The sequence below is a fragment of the Anoplophora glabripennis genome, unplaced genomic scaffold (genome assembly GCF_000390285.2).
Source record: "Anoplophora glabripennis isolate ALB-LARVAE unplaced genomic scaffold, Agla_2.0 scaffold418, whole genome shotgun sequence".
Taxonomy (NCBI): domain Eukaryota; kingdom Metazoa; phylum Arthropoda; class Insecta; order Coleoptera; family Cerambycidae; genus Anoplophora; species Anoplophora glabripennis.
Window position 1 is genome coordinate 193,036 of NW_019416647.1, and position 18,571 is coordinate 211,606.

Sequence of the window (18,571 nt, forward strand, 5' to 3'; positions counted from 1 at the left end):
GTTTACTTTATTTTATGTTGATGTTCCGCGTGCCTTTCGTGCGCTGCCAATTTTGACAGCTCTAGTCATGAGTAATCATGAAACCCACATGGTTTTGTTGACCCATTAAAATTTTTATCACTTTACATTGCCAGAACACCAAAAAGGGAGATGTTTAATGATATCTAATAATTTTAAATACTGGCGTGTGCAAATGTTGAATCAGAAGGCGAAATTGAAAATTACAATAAATGTTCAAAGTTGTTTCCGTTTTGCTACCTCACGTTGTGGAACCCAATTAAATGTACACTTCATCGACTATGAACTTTTATTAGAGAAATTTTTGATGAAACGGGATTAGCTATAACCCTTTAAAATTAAAACCCTACTTTCAAAACTCCTTGTATAAGCTATTTATTTTTCGCACTATTGTACAATATTTGCGCACTAGGACGAAAAAATAATATATCTTTATAAGCCGTATTCAGCCTATGTATAGTTAGTTTTTTACTCACGCCATGCTCTTTTCCAGAACTCGGCAGAAATCTTGGTGGCAATCTGAAAATGGCAAAGAAAAAGTGTACATACAGCTCGACCTTGAGGCTGAATTTCATTTCACTCACTTAATCATTACTTTCAAAACTTTTCGACCAGCTGCTATGTTAATAGAAAGATCGTATGATTTTAACCAAACCTGGCAGGTAATTCAAAAAGTCAAAAAGTTGAACAACGAAATGTAAGTGTATGAATTTCAGGTTTATAGGTATTTCGCTCACAACTGCACAGAAAGTTTCCCCGGGATTAGAGAAGGCACTGCAAGAAATTTAAGTGATATCGTTTGTGAATCAAGGTATTCAGGTGTAGCACCGTCAACTGACGGCGAAATTATCTACAGAGTGTTACCTCCAAATGTACCCATTGATAACCCATATTCTGAACAAGTTCAAGGCTTGTTGAAAATCACCAATCTGAGAATTAACTTCACCAAGTTGCACACCCTTGGAGATGACCTTTTGGACAGGCGCGAAGAAATACAAGTAAGTTCGACAATTCGACAAATTCGACTATTTTTAGGGTTTCTCCTATTTCTCTGAAGGATAGAAGAAAAATTAGATGCCACGGGCTCGATTTTCGAAAGAAGTTGATTAGCTAAAACAGCACGTGGATACATTAACTCGTTTAAGAAATAGAAGGCGCTTTTCAATTTTGAACATTTTCTATGATGCTTTATAGCTATTTTGTTTTTTTTTATTTGTGAAAATATTTGATTTTTGTAAAGAGTTTTTACAGAGCTTACGTAGAATCCAGTGGCGTACGCTATACTTTTCCATAACTTCCAGTTTTTCAGTTATAAGAAACATGTTTTTAAAAAACGATACCATATACAGGGTGGTGCAACCAAGATGGGGTGGAAGATTACACCTGAACGACGAGGAATTATGAAATAATTTTTTGTCACGAGGTGCATAGTTAAGAGATCCATATTCTAAAAATATTTTCATTATACNGATCCGTTGATCTCATTGTAACGAACTTAGAGATGCGTTGATCTCTTTTCACCTTGGAACGTAATCCATTTTTTTCATAAGATCTGGGGCGACTATCGTTCTCTTACCTGATCTAAAGCCTTCTCGCATATCTTGCATATTGATCGTTGATAAGGACCAATAGTGGCCTTACTTGTGATACGTATAGGACCAATTCACCAAGCCATTTGAATGGCATAGTGGAAGTCAGCGCGATAGATGGAGCCTTTGTGCTTTGCGTACTATGTACCTCTTGCCGGGATTTTACGACATTTAGCAGCTGGATCGTTCATCGGTTGTCCTACCTATGACACACTGATGAGGTCTAATAAGTCCGAAACCGGTCTGTGCCTGGTGGGACCAGCTGATGAACGATCCTAGCTGTTGTACTGGGTGTCGCGGATGTAGTTCAATGCCGGTAGGGGCAAATAGCCCTCGGAGTAGTTGTTTTTCGCGGCACTGACAATTCACCTTCGGTGTAATTCGTGGTTTTTCTTCTCGCTTTGTTGTTTTGTTCTTTCTGTTTCCTCTGATCTTCCGTAATGTGATTTGAGATTCTGTGACGTAGTGAATGTAAATCTAGTCGTTGTTTTTCACAAGGTTTTTAACGAAGATGAAATTCTGTCTGAAAATTCATTAAATATGCCGACACATAAATCTTTTGAGTTAAATTCTACATCACCGACGTTAATATCTTTGGCATAAATGGTATCACCAATTACAGCATCTATGAGACATTCGTCTGGAATTTCTGTTCCTAAAGCTCAAGAAATTTAGCAAGTTTTTGGAACCAGTATTCCCTTAGATTTTGACCGGGACTAGTTTCAGAATTAGCAGCATCTCGGAGTAAATTAGAAAATGGAATGGACTAACGGAATTGATTAGTCATACTCTCCTTTATTTTATTNTGAAACAAGGGTAGTAATATACTTGATGATGCGATCTATAACGGATCCCATTCAGAATGTGGGACCGATGGTAACGATGTGTAAAACAATTTATATGTTTCACAATGATACAATGACATAAATCTTATAATTTCATTGTTCATTGTTTACTTTATTTTATGTTGATGTTCCGCGTGCCTTTCGTGCGCTGCCAATTTTGACAGCTCTAGTCATGAGTAATCATGAAACCCACATGGTTTTGTTGACCCATTAAAATTTTTATCACTTTACATTGCCAGAACACCAAAAAGGGAGATGTTTAATGATATCTAATAATTTTAAATACTGGCGTGTGCAAATGTTGAATCAGAAGGCGAAATTGAAAATTACAATAAATGTTCAAAGTTGTTTCCGTTTTGCTACCTCACGTTGTGGAACCCAATTAAATGTACACTTCATCGACTATGAACTTTTATTAGAGAAATTTTTGATGAAACGGGATTAGCTATAACCCTTTAAAATTAAAACCCTACTTTCAAAACTCCTTGTATAAGCTATTTATTTTTCGCACTATTGTACAATATTTGCGCACTAGGACGAAAAAATAATATATCTTTATAAGCCGTATTCAGCCTATGTATAGTTAGTTTTTTACTCACGCCATGCTCTTTTCCAGAACTCGGCAGAAATCTTGGTGGCAATCTGAAAATGGCAAAGAAAAAGTGTACATACAGCTCGACCTTGAGGCTGAATTTCATTTCACTCACTTAATCATTACTTTCAAAACTTTTCGACCAGCTGCTATGTTAATAGAAAGATCGTATGATTTTAACCAAACCTGGCAGGTAATTCAAAAAGTCAAAAAGTTGAACAACGAAATGTAAGTGTATGAATTTCAGGTTTATAGGTATTTCGCTCACAACTGCACAGAAAGTTTCCCCGGGATTAGAGAAGGCACTGCAAGAAATTTAAGTGATATCGTTTGTGAATCAAGGTATTCAGGTGTAGCACCGTCAACTGACGGCGAAATTATCTACAGAGTGTTACCTCCAAATGTACCCATTGATAACCCATATTCTGAACAAGTTCAAGGCTTGTTGAAAATCACCAATCTGAGAATTAACTTCACCAAGTTGCACACCCTTGGAGATGACCTTTTGGACAGGCGCGAAGAAATACAAGTAAGTTCGACAATTCGACAAATTCGACTATTTTTAGGGTTTCTCCTATTTCTCTGAAGGATAGAAGAAAAATTAGATGCCACGGGCTCGATTTTCGAAAGAAGTTGATTAGCTAAAACAGCACGTGGATACATTAACTCGTTTAAGAAATAGAAGGCGCTTTTCAATTTTGAACATTTTCTATGATGCTTTATAGCTATTTTGTTTTTTTTTATTTGTGAAAATATTTGATTTTTGTAAAGAGTTTTTACAGAGCTTACGTAGAATCCAGTGGCGTACGCTATACTTTTCCATAACTTCCAGTTTTTCAGTTATAAGAAACATGTTTTTAAAAAACGATACCATATACAGGGTGGTGCAACCAAGATGGGGTGGAAGATTACACCTGAACGACGAGGAATTATGAAATAATTTTTTGTCACGAGGTGCATAGTTAAGAGATCCATATTCTAAAAATATTTTCATTATACAGGGTGCACACAAAAGTCCGTGGCAAACCAAACATATGTTTTTTTAAATGGAACATCCTGTATTTAAATCCTAAAATGAATTCTACCCATTACTACGATGTTTTTGATATAATGGTTGATGAGTCTAAAGTTTATAGTTTTAGAGACAATGGCGCTTAAACTTGAAAAACTACCAAATCAATCAAATTCTTCCCCCATCTAAAAGGGTTGTCAAAAAACAAAACCTAGTACAAAATGTACCATATCCTTGGGTATAATAATGAAACTTGACTGGTTCAAAAATCACTGACTAGTGTACAGGGTGATGGAGCTTGACTATTTCACTCGAAAGTCAATTTTTTTAAATGGAACACCCTAAATTTTATTTGCCCATGTTAAAGGCAATAAAACCAGCTTTCAAAAAATATGGCACATGATGATACCCTTCAATAAAATACTTTCTTAGAAAATCATCGGAAAACTTTGATTTTTCAAAGAACGACTGAAACGAACTGTGAAATAACGACCAAAACTTCAACATTTACTAAGAGGGCTATGATGTCAGTAAACTGTAGCTTCTCATTCTTTATTGAACTGATTTTAAAAGAAAGGAAGGGTTACATTCATCAGGCCGCCATTTTGTTGAAGACATATTTCAAGCCGATGTATGAAGGAACGTTCAACATTTCGCAAGGTCTGCTCTGTAATTTGACGGAAACATTGTTGAATCTGTATTTTCATATAATCTGCCGTTGTTAGAGGCATTCTATATACTTGTTCTGAGACATATCCCCACAAAAAGAAGTCCATCGGCGTCAGATCAGGGGATTTGGCCGGCCACACAATCGGACCACCACGGCCAATCCACCGATTTCTCTTCCAGTTGTTTAAATAATTTCGTACATTTATGTGAAAATGTGGCGGGGCCCGTCATGTTGAAACCAGAAAGAATTTCTTAGTGCTAAATTTAAATTTTCTAAAAGCAGCGGCAATTCATTTTCTAAAAAATTTAAATAGATTTCACCAGTAAGATGATCCTCGAAAAAATAAAGTACGTGAGTACCACTTTGGTGATCAATTTGGCGAACCCAGTGAGGGTTTTCTACTGAATAAAAGTGCATATTATGGCGATTAATCACACCATTACTTTTAAAAGTTGCTTCATCGGAAAACAGCACTTTATCTATAAAATTGGGATCATCCCTAATCCTGTTTAACATCAAAATAGAAAAGTTTTCCCTGCTGTTAAAATCCCGATCATAAAGTTGCTGATGTAATTCCATGTGATACACGTGACATTTATGCTGTTTCAAAATTCTCTTGACGCTAGTGCGGTCTTATTTTCTTCATTTGTTACTGGTTTTTTAACTATTGTACGTTTTTTTAATGCAACACTTCCTGTCTCTTCAAATCGGTTCAATAATGAGCGAAAAGCTTCAGGCCTTTGTTTTTTCTCGTGTTCCGGATATCGTGCCGCATACACTACTAGCTAATAACGGATTTCTTTGACATTCGTATAGAACTGATATCATATTAATCATTTCTTGTGTACTCATTTTGAAAACCTACTTTTACAGAACTGTCAACTACTTGATTGTCCAAGACAAAATGTGTTACAATCGTCATAGCCCTCTTACTAAATGTTGAAGTTTTGGTCGTTATTTCATAGTTTGTTTCAGTCGTTCTTTGAAAAATCAAAGTTTTCCGATGATTTTCTAAGAAAGTATTTTGAAAGCTGGTTTTATTGCCTTTAACATGGACAAATAAAATTTAGGGTGTTCCATTTAAAAAAATTTACTTTCGAGTGAAATAGTCAAGCTCCATCACCCTGTATACCAGTCAGTGATTTTTGAACCAGTCAAGTTTCATTATTATACCCAAGGATATGCTACATTTTGTACTAGGTTTTGTTTTTTGACAACCTTTTTAGATGGGGGAGGAATTTGATTGATTTGGGGGTAATTTTTCAAGTTTAAGCGACATTGTCTCTAAAACTATAAACTTTAGACTCATCAACCATCATATCAAAAACATCGTAGTAATGGGTAAAATTAGGATTCATTTTAGGATTCAAATACAGGGTGTTCCATTTAAAAAAACATATGTTTGGTTTGCCACGGACTTTTGTGTGCACCCTGTATAATGAAAATATGTTTAGAATATGCATCTCTTAACTATGCACCTCGTGACAAAAAATTATTTCATAATTCCTCGTCGTTCAGGCGTAATCTTCCACCCCATCTTGGTTGCACCACCCTGTATGTATATATTTTTTGATTTTTCAACTATTCCTTGATACAATTTAGTGTACCGTTATTTTTTTTATTTGTTCATTAGTACATCAAATATATCCATGACACTTAATTGTGTCAAATTCATTGAAAGAAATATAATTCGAAAGGAAATTTTACATATATTTCAGAGACCGAAAATGTTAGGGCGGGTGCAATGTAAAACAGTGTAAAACATTACGTTTTAAATTGAAAAAAAAAATTTATACATAAAGGTTTAAACAAATTTAAAGTCGTCCCTAGTGCAGCAGCCAGCTGTACCTTTGATATCGCCGAGCCCCGCGGTGCAAAAGCGCTGATGGCGGTTTTGACGGTTTAAATTTTGTTTTCGAAAATGCTGAAATTAATTCAAATCTCGTTTAAAAGTGACACGAAAAAAACACGGAAGGTTCAGATCTGCTGGCCAACGTACAAGGCCATTTCTTCCTTCCACCTTTCCGGAAAGTTGCTATGTGAAAATTCACAAACTACACGAGAAACATGGGAAGGGGCAACATCATGCATGAAGAACAGTTGGGTACGGATTTGTAAAGGGACGTCTTCCAACCAATCCGGTAAGGAGTTTATTAAAAACTCAAATAAGCAGCACCATTTAAACGTGCAGGTAACACTCACACCAATACTGAAAATTTAGTATGCCGCCTCTAGTAAAACAACATTCATCCGTAAAAAACACCTTGCTTATTTGATGTCGAAACCACTGGCAAAATTCCACATGGGGCTGAAAATCATTGTTATTTAATGCTTGAACCCTTTATACATGATAGAGGTGTAATAATTGTTCCTGTAATACACGCCACACGTTACTGTTAGATACATCCACTTCTCGGCTAATGTCGCGAGTACTCTGCCTCGGATCTTCCTCAACGAGGTTTATGACGTTTTCTTCGTTATCGAAAACATGTTGCGGCCTTTCACATATATCAGGTGGACATTCTCAATATCTCGTAACCTTTAAACTGCCTTTTGCACTGTTCTACTGCTAGGTTGTGGTCTGTTACGGTAACGGACCGCATACAAACGACCAACCTCATTTAAATTGTACTGATATTATCCATACATTAACACCATATCTGCTAGTTCTTGATCAGAAAACACTTTATACGTCGGTTAAGAAATACTACAACACACAACTAAAGAACAGAAGACAGAAGCCTACTGACCGACCATCAGATTTGCTTAATTGTGGATATACCGTGTAACGTCAACCAATTAGAGAAGCGTTTCACGCATGTAGCGCGTCCGAAGCATTCTTGCCGTACACGTGCACAAGATGCACAGGTCGGCTTACATTTCTGGTTAATTTTTAAATTCATTTTTTCAAAACAGAAACATTCAGACTATCAGTTGCTTAATAAAAGTTGTTGATTTTCGTGCCCTCTATCACCCTTTTCAAGGACGCACTTATTTCAGAAACACCCTGTATATATATAAGTATTTGCATAATAGTGTGTAACAAAAAGGGGCAGTGTCAATTTTTCTACATTAATCGCTTCACATGGAACCAGAAAATATATGCTAGTGGATTCATATAGATATTAGTCCTTTTCAGCAACTTGGTTAAGGGGGCGGTAAAAGGTAGAAAATCTTGGTACAAATCGGTATTTCTTTTATAGCATCTCGGGTCGATTCTAATGCCATTCTCTCCAACTATATATTTCAGAGTGCGTTGAAAGAATTTGCATTTGGTTTCTCTTAATGGAGGAATGTAAGCCAAAAAACATGACTGTAAACTGGAATCCTCTGTTAGGAATGGTAAAAGCGGGGTTAACGGTCAGCTTTCGGGTGCTAACGGAATTTGCCAATACGATTATATCAAGTCGATACTAGAGAAACATTTTTCTGCGACATCTACCGAAAAGCTACACGAGCTACAGAATGTTTACGGCTAGCATCTTGTTTAAACCATCGATGGTTTTCTCCATTGCTGGATTTCTTGGGCGGTACCCAAGAGTCGGATCCAACAAGCGGATAACTACCTATCACAACTCCATATGCGGCCAGGAAGTCCATTCCCAAGACTATATCTACAGCTTGAACTTCTTGTTTTGCTGGCGTCAGCGAATTACAATAATCTACCACATCGGAGCATAGGCAAGAATTTACTGATCCGTATCTACCAAAACGGAAAACGTTCGGTGATAAACGTCTATATGTCGGAAACGGTTATTGGACTAGTTAATCGCGTTAGTACTAGTTGGGCTAGGCTGTGATTTGGAGACTTCTACTTGTTACGAACTGGCGTTGCTTTGTGGGGTGGCAGCCCTGACGGAGTTCTTCTTCATCGCTTGCCTCGAGTTGGTGCAGCCTGAATTCCCTTGCGTCCACAGTGAGAAGAGAATAAACGATACGGTCCTCGGCACGTAACCCCCCTATGTCCGGTGGCTCCGCAGTTTCAGCAGATCGGACAAAAAGACTCGAATCGGACAAAAAAACCGCGCCTTTTACGGCCACAAATATTCACCACTTTTTATCAGTATGTAACTCTGACGATTCCAGATGTTCCAAAAAGTTTTAACAATTTTGATTATTAATAAATTTAATGGCCGTTTTTTAATTTCAACGATTTTGATTCCTGGGAAACATTTTAGAAACCATTTATTTGTGTGTTATGAAAATTAGCAAACTACATCCTTTATTCATCAGAATTACTAATATATTGGTTTCTTGTAGGAAAAATATTATTACGCCATTACCGACATGGTTGTCCGCGGGTCGTGCTCATGCTACGGACACGCTAACCGTTGTTTGCCTTTGCCAGGAATCGATCCAAAACCTGACATGGTACACGGAAGATGCGAGTGCACTCATAACACAAAAGGAAGAAACTGTGAGAAATGCGAAGACTTTTTCAACGATTTACCCTGGAGACCTGCCATTGGAAAACAAACAAACGCATGCAAAAGTAAATGTTCGACTAACTTTAATATTTCTTTTGAATGATTTGGTTTCAGGATGTAACTGTAACAACCATGCTACGAGCTGTCATTTCGACGCTGCCTTGTACGAAGCGACAGGGCGTATAAGTGGAGGAGTTTGTGACGGATGCTTACATAACACTATGGGGCCAAATTGTGATCAGTGCAAACCTTTCTATTATAAAGATCCTCAAAGAGATATTCAAGATCCCGAGGTTTGCAGACGTAAGTAAAGTGTGCGAATTCACTCTTAAAGGCACATTCCTACGCAGCTCAGTTTTTCCTTGCTCTTTGTTATACGAAAAAATAAAAAAAGAATGTTTAAATATTTCTTATACGATTTTAGTAATTATTTACTATAGCGTAAAAATTTCAATCCTCGCGAAATCTTGCTTGCCTCCTTATTTTCGATTGTGCTGAACACGAATTAGTTTTGTGTGGGCGAGCCTAAATTTCGACGAAACAATTTTTCAAAATTCTAACCTGTATACTTGACACTCAGCATTACTGTTTACAACACTGTATATCTTTTAAAAGCCATGTTAGTTTTATTTTTTATAGAAAATAATATTTTTTATATATATTTAGTTCTATATTTTGTCTGATGTGTCTGAAATAATGTTGCTAACTGTAGTAAATTTACTTTGTTATTCATTCATGCGAGTCAAGTGATAAAATATAAATGCAAATAAATTTAAAGGGAAAATAAATATGAACTACACTTTCCGTTTTTATACATTATGAGCCCAACTCTTAAAGTAGTATAATCAATCTACTTGAGTTATTTATCACAAAATATCTTGATATATCGATTCAATATAGATATTTATTGCTTACCAGTGTATATAATTTATTTAGTTTGTTACTTATTGCTTTGTCGTTTTTACGAAATTTAAATGTATGTGTCGAATTATTATATATTTTCTTCCGTCGCGTCGCGTCGGGAGATTATTAGATTGAGGATTAGTTCCAGTGATGGCTTAGTGGCCGAAAGCGCTTAGCGAGAATCTTTAATGGGTCTGCTATCAGTAGAAATAAATTTACGGCACTTAATAACTTTATTTCAGGGGATAATAAATAAACAAGAGACGGGGAAATTCTAGGTGTAACGACGCAGTGTTATCATAAATTGATAATGTACTCCAGTCGAATTAGATCATTAAACCTGAAAAATCTGAAAAAATTATTAGTAGACATTTTATTGCACTTTATGGCGGGGAAGGGTATGTAGAATGATAATATCAAAAAAGTACCTCGAAAGAAGTGACTCTAAGTTGGCAAATTTCAAATAAGTTGCAAAATTACCTGTTTTTCTCTTTTTTTACTGTCCATGAAAATCTAGACGTCGCGACATATTAGAAAATGAATTGTTTTATGTTGCAGGCAATTAAATTACCTACAATTTAAGGTACCTGAAGTTACTTTTCACGTATTTGTTAACTGAAAATAAAGGTCGAACACGGAAAAATCAGTTTTCGAAAATTGCACGTTATTATTGCAAAAAGAGATGGATGTTGATGAAATTTATGACTATCAATCCAAAGGCCAACATGTGTGCCAAAGGCCGATTCGATTGAAAGTAAAATTGTTGGTTCAACTGTTTGTTAATTAATTTCGTTCGCTTTTGCAACTAATTGTTTAATTACCAAACATTAATTGTAGAAGTTAATATCATAGATATAGGTTCTAACTGATCCACAGAAACGTATCTAAAAATAAAAATTTCAAAAAGTTGAAATTAAGTTGCCCTTACAACTAACAACGTAGGGCGTGCAAAACAGCGTTATAAACAAATTGTCTCAGGGTCAGGCAAATGCCGCTAGGCAATTCGCTCTTTTTGCATTACATAGAGTTTATTTTTACGGTATTTAAAAAAAAAGAGAAATCCCCTACGCCTATTTGTTTCCAATATAACTTTTTTATATAACGTTAATTGTTAATTAACTATTGGACGTATCGGATCAGGATTTTGGAGACAATTAAACAAAGGGTTAACATTTTTTACATTTATAGTTCATGAAGTAAACGTATTAGCAGCAGTAAAAATTAAGGTTAATGAACTGCCTGCACGCGGGAGAAGGAGCTCCGGACCTACACAAGCGCGTAAACGCCGCCCTCGTTTCACGCGATATTTTTGCCTTTAACATTCCAAATTCGGGTCGATCTCGAGAACCGCTCGATCAATTTTGATGATTTTTTTTATTTTAGGTATCTCGTCCAGACAAGTACAATGCCGTCATAAAATGTATACATTATTGGTATTAATCCGTCGCAAATTAAACATTAAATTTTTATAAATTAAAAATATCCATATAAATTTTACTTGTGACTGCCATAAATATTATTTTTTCTCACATTTCATTTTTTTTGCTTTATTGAAGAATATGTATCTTTTAAAAATAGATAGAGACTGAATTTGAAATTGTGAAGGCAAAAATATTGCGTACCACCGAGGGCGGCGTTCACGAACGTGCGTGAGCCCGGCGTTCCTTCTTCCAGTACAATAAAAAAGTGAAAACACGTAATTTTGCAACTTATTTGCAATTTGTCAACTTAGCGCCAGTTTTTTCGTTACTTTTTTGATATTATCATTCCACATACCCTTCCCCGTCATAAAATGCAATAAAATGTCAACTAAAAATTTTTTCACGTTCAAACTCTAATTCGACTGGAGTAATGGTCGATTTAATGGCAAAGAAACATAAATATTATTTTAAATAAACAAATTTTTCCTTTCAATTTCTAAAAATATGTTTCCCACGAATTATTAGTGAGGATTTGAGTACTATTTAAATTATACAGGCGTAGCTAGGACTTTTGCTTGGGGTAGGCCCAGGGTTGCAGCAAGCTCTATAGAGACCTCTAAAAAAACACGCAATCAACGACTTGCTGCTATATCAAAACCTAAACACTCAATCGTTTGATTCTAAAAAAAAAAAGATGGCGCAGTCAGCGACTTACCGACATGGAAAAGATCATCTTCATGTTTTTTTTTGGGTGGGGGGGCGGTATGGTTGGCACCGGGCTTTCTTTTCTCGAAAGGAGATTCGGCCGCACAAATATAACTAGAGAGGGAAATAAATAATCACATTATTGTAATAATCGTATTATCAGGTTATGAATAATTCAAATATCAGATGACAATTCGAATTACCTATATTTTATTCGGAAGTAGATATGTGAAAAAAGAAACCATTCTGATTATTTATAATTATATCTATAAACTTTCTTAAGTAGGTAACCAAGTCAAGTATTGACAAATGCAATAATTTGTATTCGTAACGTGTCTAAGGTATCCAAATAGTTCGTATTATATTCAACCAAGTATCCAGTATCTGCTGTTAACTGTAATTCGAATTAAGGAAAATAAAAATCGGAATCTTTCAATAATCATATTATCAGATTATTTTTAATTTGAATTAGGATTAATCTATGGTGTGGCCCGGGTCCAGAAGCTCTACGCAGACCCTCTTTAAAAAATAATAAAATAATAATTTCAAAACCTAAACAGGTTTTTGTTTGATTCTAAAACAAGTCACGCAATCAGCAACTTGTCGATATAAACACTTTTTGGTTTGATTCTAAAAAAATATTTAAAATTCATTTTGCCAGATATTGCCGAGGCTCCCCGATCTCGTGAAGCCCAGGGCTACAGCCTCCGTAGCCCTCCCCTTAATTCGGCCCTGCAATTAGCCCGTCACTAAAAATAACTTCGTGTTCAGCAGTGTAGGCAAAATTTGATGCATTTTTTGAGAGTTTTACGGTATAGTCAACAATCACGAATTTTGCAACACAATAACTTTAAGCTAATTTTGTCGTTTACCTTTCAGCTTGTGACTGTGACCCCCACGGGTCTTTAGACGGAGGTATCTGCGACTCCGTAACAGATTCGGTTAACGGCCTCGTAGCTGGCAGCTGCCACTGCAAGACTAACGTCGAAGGGCGTCGCTGCGACATTTGCAAAAATGGTTACTGGAACTTCACAGACGCAAATCCCGACGGTTGTCAAGAGTGTACTTGTCACACTTCCGGGACAATCGACAATCAAGGATGCAATGTATACACGGGAGAATGCACGTGCAAACGGTACGTCATCGGACGGGATTGCAATCAGTGTTTACCTGAATATTGGGGACTTTCCGACAAAAAAGATGGTTGTCAACCCTGCGACTGCGATCCTGGTGGTTCACACGACAATTTCTGCGACGTTATAACTGGTCAGTGCAAGTGTAGAGAGCACATGTCAGGTAGAAGTTGCGACACACCCGAACAACAGTATTTCACTGCCAGTTTAGACTTCTTGGTTTATGAAGCAGAGGCAGCAAGAACATCTGGGCAGGTAGTGATAAGAGAACACTTCCCCGGAAGGATAGATACATGGACAGGCACCGGATTCGTGAAGGCATTTGAGGGAGGTTACCTTGAATTTATAGTGGATGACATTAAGACGTCGATGGATTATGATATTGTTATACGATATGAACCTGTTATGCCTGAAGGTTGGGAGGATGTTACTGTTACCATTCAAAGACCTGAATACGATCAAATCGATCCTAATGGACCATGCGCTTACATGGATCCGAATAATGACGTAAAACAAGTTGGTTTGCCTTCAAATAGCAGAAGTATTATCGTTTATCCCCCTACTTGTCTTGAAGCAGGCAAGACGTACAAAGTTATTATCGAATTTAAAAAATCGAATTTCGATAAAGAAACGCCTACGGCTTCAGTTTTAATTGATTCTATTGTTTTAATACCTAGGATTGAAAGTATACCTTGGTTTTACAATTCCACCCCCGCTGAAAACAGAAGAAGGGAATTTATCTTACATCAGTGTGGAAGCCCTTCGTATTTCACCAAAGGCGCTCAAATTCCAGAAATTTGCAAGAAATATCATGGCAGCATTGGAGCTTACGTATTTAATGGCGCATTCCGTAAGTATATTTTATACAGGGTGAATCTTAATTTTGTACATATATTTTAAACAGCGGTATAGTTTACTGAGTAAAACATAATTTCTTTGGTAAAAAATTGGAAAAAATAAGTTTAACAAAACTTTGGAATATATTCATAAAAAATGTTCCTATCTTCACCAATAGACTATTACTATGTATAGGTTTATTCATACAGGGTATAACTTTAAGTGGCGGTCATATTTTTACAGAGGCTTCCTTTGACCTTTAGAAACATATATCAACAATTTATTTTTTCAAATTCCGTCGTAAAATTTTTTTTATCCTTTTTTCGCAATTTTCTTACCCCGTCGCGCACAAGCGGTGGGATAAGAAAGTAACATAGTTTGAAGCATAGTTTGCATTGCATGTTGCATGAAGCATAGTTTGCATTGTTAACAAGTTTGGAGTAGCACAGAGCATGCACAATTGAGAACTGGGCTGTGCAATGCTCTCAAATTTTTAAAGGAAGTTATTAAAAAGCAAATTTCCGCACCACACGCCGTGAAGTTTGACACGTTAATTTTCTTGAGTAGGTGTTCGCCACGAGCTCTACCGTCCTACAAAAACTAAAGTTTAATTTTTTTAAATAAGATAAAACTATGAAACAGTAGGTATTTAACAAGTAATGTAACAGAAACAAACATGTAACCAAATGAAACAGTGCAGTTTTCGGCCATTCCTGCTTTAATCACGTGCGAGGACAGTCGGCTCTTCCGCGCCTTCAAAGGCAAGGCGCGCCGCAACAGAACAGCTGTTTTTCGACGCTTCATCCACATTAACATAGAAAAAAATATGGTGACTTTCAAATAACAAGTCGTAATAATCTAATAATAATAATACTTTGTAATAATTCTGTTTTGACAAAATTATTTATAATTAGTTCTGATGATTAAAAAAGATAATGTATCCCTGTACCAATATTAGTTAATATTTAATAAGTCATGTAAAAATTATACAATGTAGATTGATTTAAAAACAACTGCTAACGTTTAGAGTGCACCAACACAACTTCACACACAAATTTCGTGTTCCCCGGTTTCCGCCGCTCAGTTGTGGCGTACACAAGAATTAAAATGCATTTTAAAAAACTAATTATAACTCGACTATTTATTCGATTAAAAAAAATAAGTTCAGACTCGTGTTCATGGCAACACGTACTATTACCCCTAAAAAACTGACTCCCACTTAAACTTACACCTTGTATAACATTCTACCCTACTTATCTTTTTATTTTTACATTAAAAATGGTATGGGCCAAAGGTATAGTGATTATCAACATATTTATGTCCACTTGGAATGTTTCTTTGATTTTCATACCAATCTGCGTATAAAATTTTTGCCGCATGTGCACTTTTATTGGACATAACTTAACATATTTATCATTTCACTTATATTTCACTAAAATACGCCATAGCTCACTAATACTACTTAAATACACTTAAAGGTACTTAAAAAAAAGCACCACCGTGAAAATAAATCCACCGCTACAGTGAAATTAGTGGTGTTCAACAAGTTTCATTCAATAGAGTTCTGCTAAAATGTCGGAAACAGAAATTATTATATTAAAAGTGAATTAAAATAAACTTCCATTATTTTACTGAACAGTAACAGTACTAAACATATGCATCGAATAGGCAACTAGCATGCAGATTTTATTTCCTTTAGAACTGTATGTTCATGTAAAATTTTATATTTTATTACGTGATCAAGAATGCATTATGACATCATTTAGTGTAACAGAGAACACAACCTACTTCTGCAATTTCCATGCCGACGAGATGACACCTAATCTAAAGAAACGCGCATACGGTGATTATTGAAGCAAAGTGAATTTTGATTTTTATCGACCTACTATGCTCATACGAGGCAACTGTCCTGTCCTTGTTATCTTGATTCTTAATCGCACTAAATGACGTCATAAATTGGCGAAGTCGCCAAATCCCGCTTAAAACATTTATTTTTTGCCCGAAACTAATAATTAAGTATTAATTAACAACCTCTTAAAGATTTCTAATATTTTCTCTACATACAAGGGGAGACCCACATATAAACGGACGAAATTCGCTGCGTGCGCCGCTCTTGTAGTTCGGTCTTCTCCCGCTAGATGGGTATTACGTAACTCCTCCTAAGAGTCCTGAGTCAGTCAGTAAGTCTGCCAAGCCAAGTGGCGTTGATTGAGATGATTGCAGTGAGCCCCGGAGACAGTTTTCGTGCCACACTATTTCGACCTCTTCGGTTTCTTAAAATGGTTGATATTCGAGAAGCGTGCAGCATTGGAATTTTGTTTTCTGCTTGGCAAAAGTGCGTCAGATGCGGTTGATATGGTATCTATAGCTTATAAAGAACATGTCTTGAAAAAAACTCAAGACATTCAACGCCCAGGTCGATTTTCCACGTTCAGAACTGATCAAAACGTGGAAAAAATGTACGCACTTATGTACAAGGATAGAAGACGTACTATTGATGTATAGTCTTTTCGACCTCAGTTGAAGAACCAAGAGGTTGGCAGTATGTACTAGGTTCTGTCGCTGACGCAGCAACTCGGCATTTAAATATTTGAAAAACTTGTTCCCATATTTAGCCATTTAACATCTACTGATTTATTTTCATTTGTAGCTGATTTACGTACGCCCGATTTTGTAAGATTCCCGAACCATACACAAAAAAAGTTTTCTGTACTTTTCATGCGACATATTATGTTATCCGTAGTATTTTTGCCTCCTGATCACGAATCCAGTGTCAGAATTGAGCTATCAGATCACAGGGATTTCCTAACCTCAAGCAACAGGTCAAAAATAGCAAAAATTCACGAAAAAGTGCTAGGAAATATACAATATTCTTCTTCTTCTTCTATATTCAAATGTTCATTTATATGGTTAAGACCCCGCCAAACATGAATCCGTGGTCAGAATTGACGGTTCTATTTCTAACTTCAAAAAATCGCGTCAACTAAGGTCAGATATCACGAATTTTCAAACAATAACAGATTCGCGCCAAATTTGTAGTATAGAGAGGTTTTCGAGGTCGCCGATCACGGATCCAAACTCAATTTTTCAAAATTCAAGATGGCGGACCAATTAAAAAAATAACAGATTCACGCCAAATTTGGTATACAGAGGTTTTCGGTGTCACTTATCACGAATCCAAGACCAGATTTACAAAATTCGTTTTTAAAAATTGAATCAATTACCTATGTATTTTATTACCTGAGATTTGGCAGAAAACCCGTGAATAGATCTATTACAGAAAAAAGATCAAGATATAGCCGAAAAAAAGTAGGTTAAAACATGATTGGGTTCTCAGGTTATAAAGTGAACAAAAATATTACAAAGTAAATTTCGCAATTCTGACCTGGAATATGCAATCAGCGACCCCGAGTCCCCCGTATACCAAATTTGACGCGAATCTGTTATTTTTTTGAAAATTTGGTCGGCCATATTGAGTTTTGCAAAGTTGACCTCGGATCCGTGATCAGCGACCCCGAAAACCCCCGTATGGCGCAAATGTGTAATTTTTTGAAAATTCGTGATATCTGACCTTAATTGACCCGATTTTTTGAGGTTAGAAAAAGAACCGTCAGGTCTCACCGCGGATTCACGTTTTGTGTTTTTCCTAGCACTTTTTCGTGAATTTTTGCTATTTTTGACCTGTTTTTGAGGTTAGGAAATTCCTGTAATGTGATAGCTCAATTCTGACACCAGATTCCTGAACAAGAGGCGAAAATAATACGGAATGTCGCATGAAAAGTACAGACAGCTTCTTTTTTGTGTGGCTATGTTTTTAACACAACGGTTTCATGAAACTTTTTCACAGCCCTTGAAACTGTTGATTTTGAAATATGGGAATTTCTTTCAGGGAAAGTTGTATTAAAAATATTGCTTGAATCGTGCAGAAATCTGTTCCTGTCTCCAAAACCAACCATCATCAACAACGAAATTCTTTCACGTTCACTTAGTTCACCCATAACTTAAGGTTTGAACATCAATCTTAATAAGTAATGATAATCTGTCACTATTGATTGCATCTGACAGGAATAGATGATTTGATTTCAAAAGAAATTTGCAAAAACGATAAAAAACCCGATTACTTTTTCAGAGCTGTAACAAAAATTATACAGGGTGATTCAGTCATAATGTCATTAATTTTAAGAGCAGATAGAGAAAAATGAGTATAATACGATGGCGTGATTAAAAAAAATAAATGCATATTTAAGCGGAAAAAAAATATTTTCAAATCATTTCAGGCTGTTACTGACCGGCTGACGTCAGCCGGCTACGATATGAACAAAGTGACCTAGATGCAATGTTGCCATATTTATATATTTTCGCACATATAAAGACAATAAATAAACGGTTTGCTCACGTCAGCCAATAATAATTTAAAAT

At 36.1% G+C, this 18,571-nt stretch overlaps 1 protein-coding gene across 2 annotated transcripts in view; it reads left to right on the top strand.

The window, feature by feature from the left end:
* LOC108910087 (laminin subunit beta-1) overlaps nt 1-18,571 on the top strand; it is a 91,411-nt gene that overhangs the window by 60,937 nt on the left and 11,903 nt on the right. For both annotated transcript variants that reach the window (XM_023455161.1, XM_023455160.1), the window contains exons 5-9: nt 512-680; nt 735-1,016; nt 8,987-9,218; nt 9,268-9,456; nt 13,062-14,165. In XM_023455161.1, the coding sequence (XP_023310929.1) occupies nt 512-680; nt 735-1,016; nt 8,987-9,218; nt 9,268-9,456; nt 13,062-14,165 (1,976 nt within the window). The remainder of the gene's footprint in view (nt 1-511; nt 681-734; nt 1,017-8,986; nt 9,219-9,267; nt 9,457-13,061; nt 14,166-18,571) is intronic.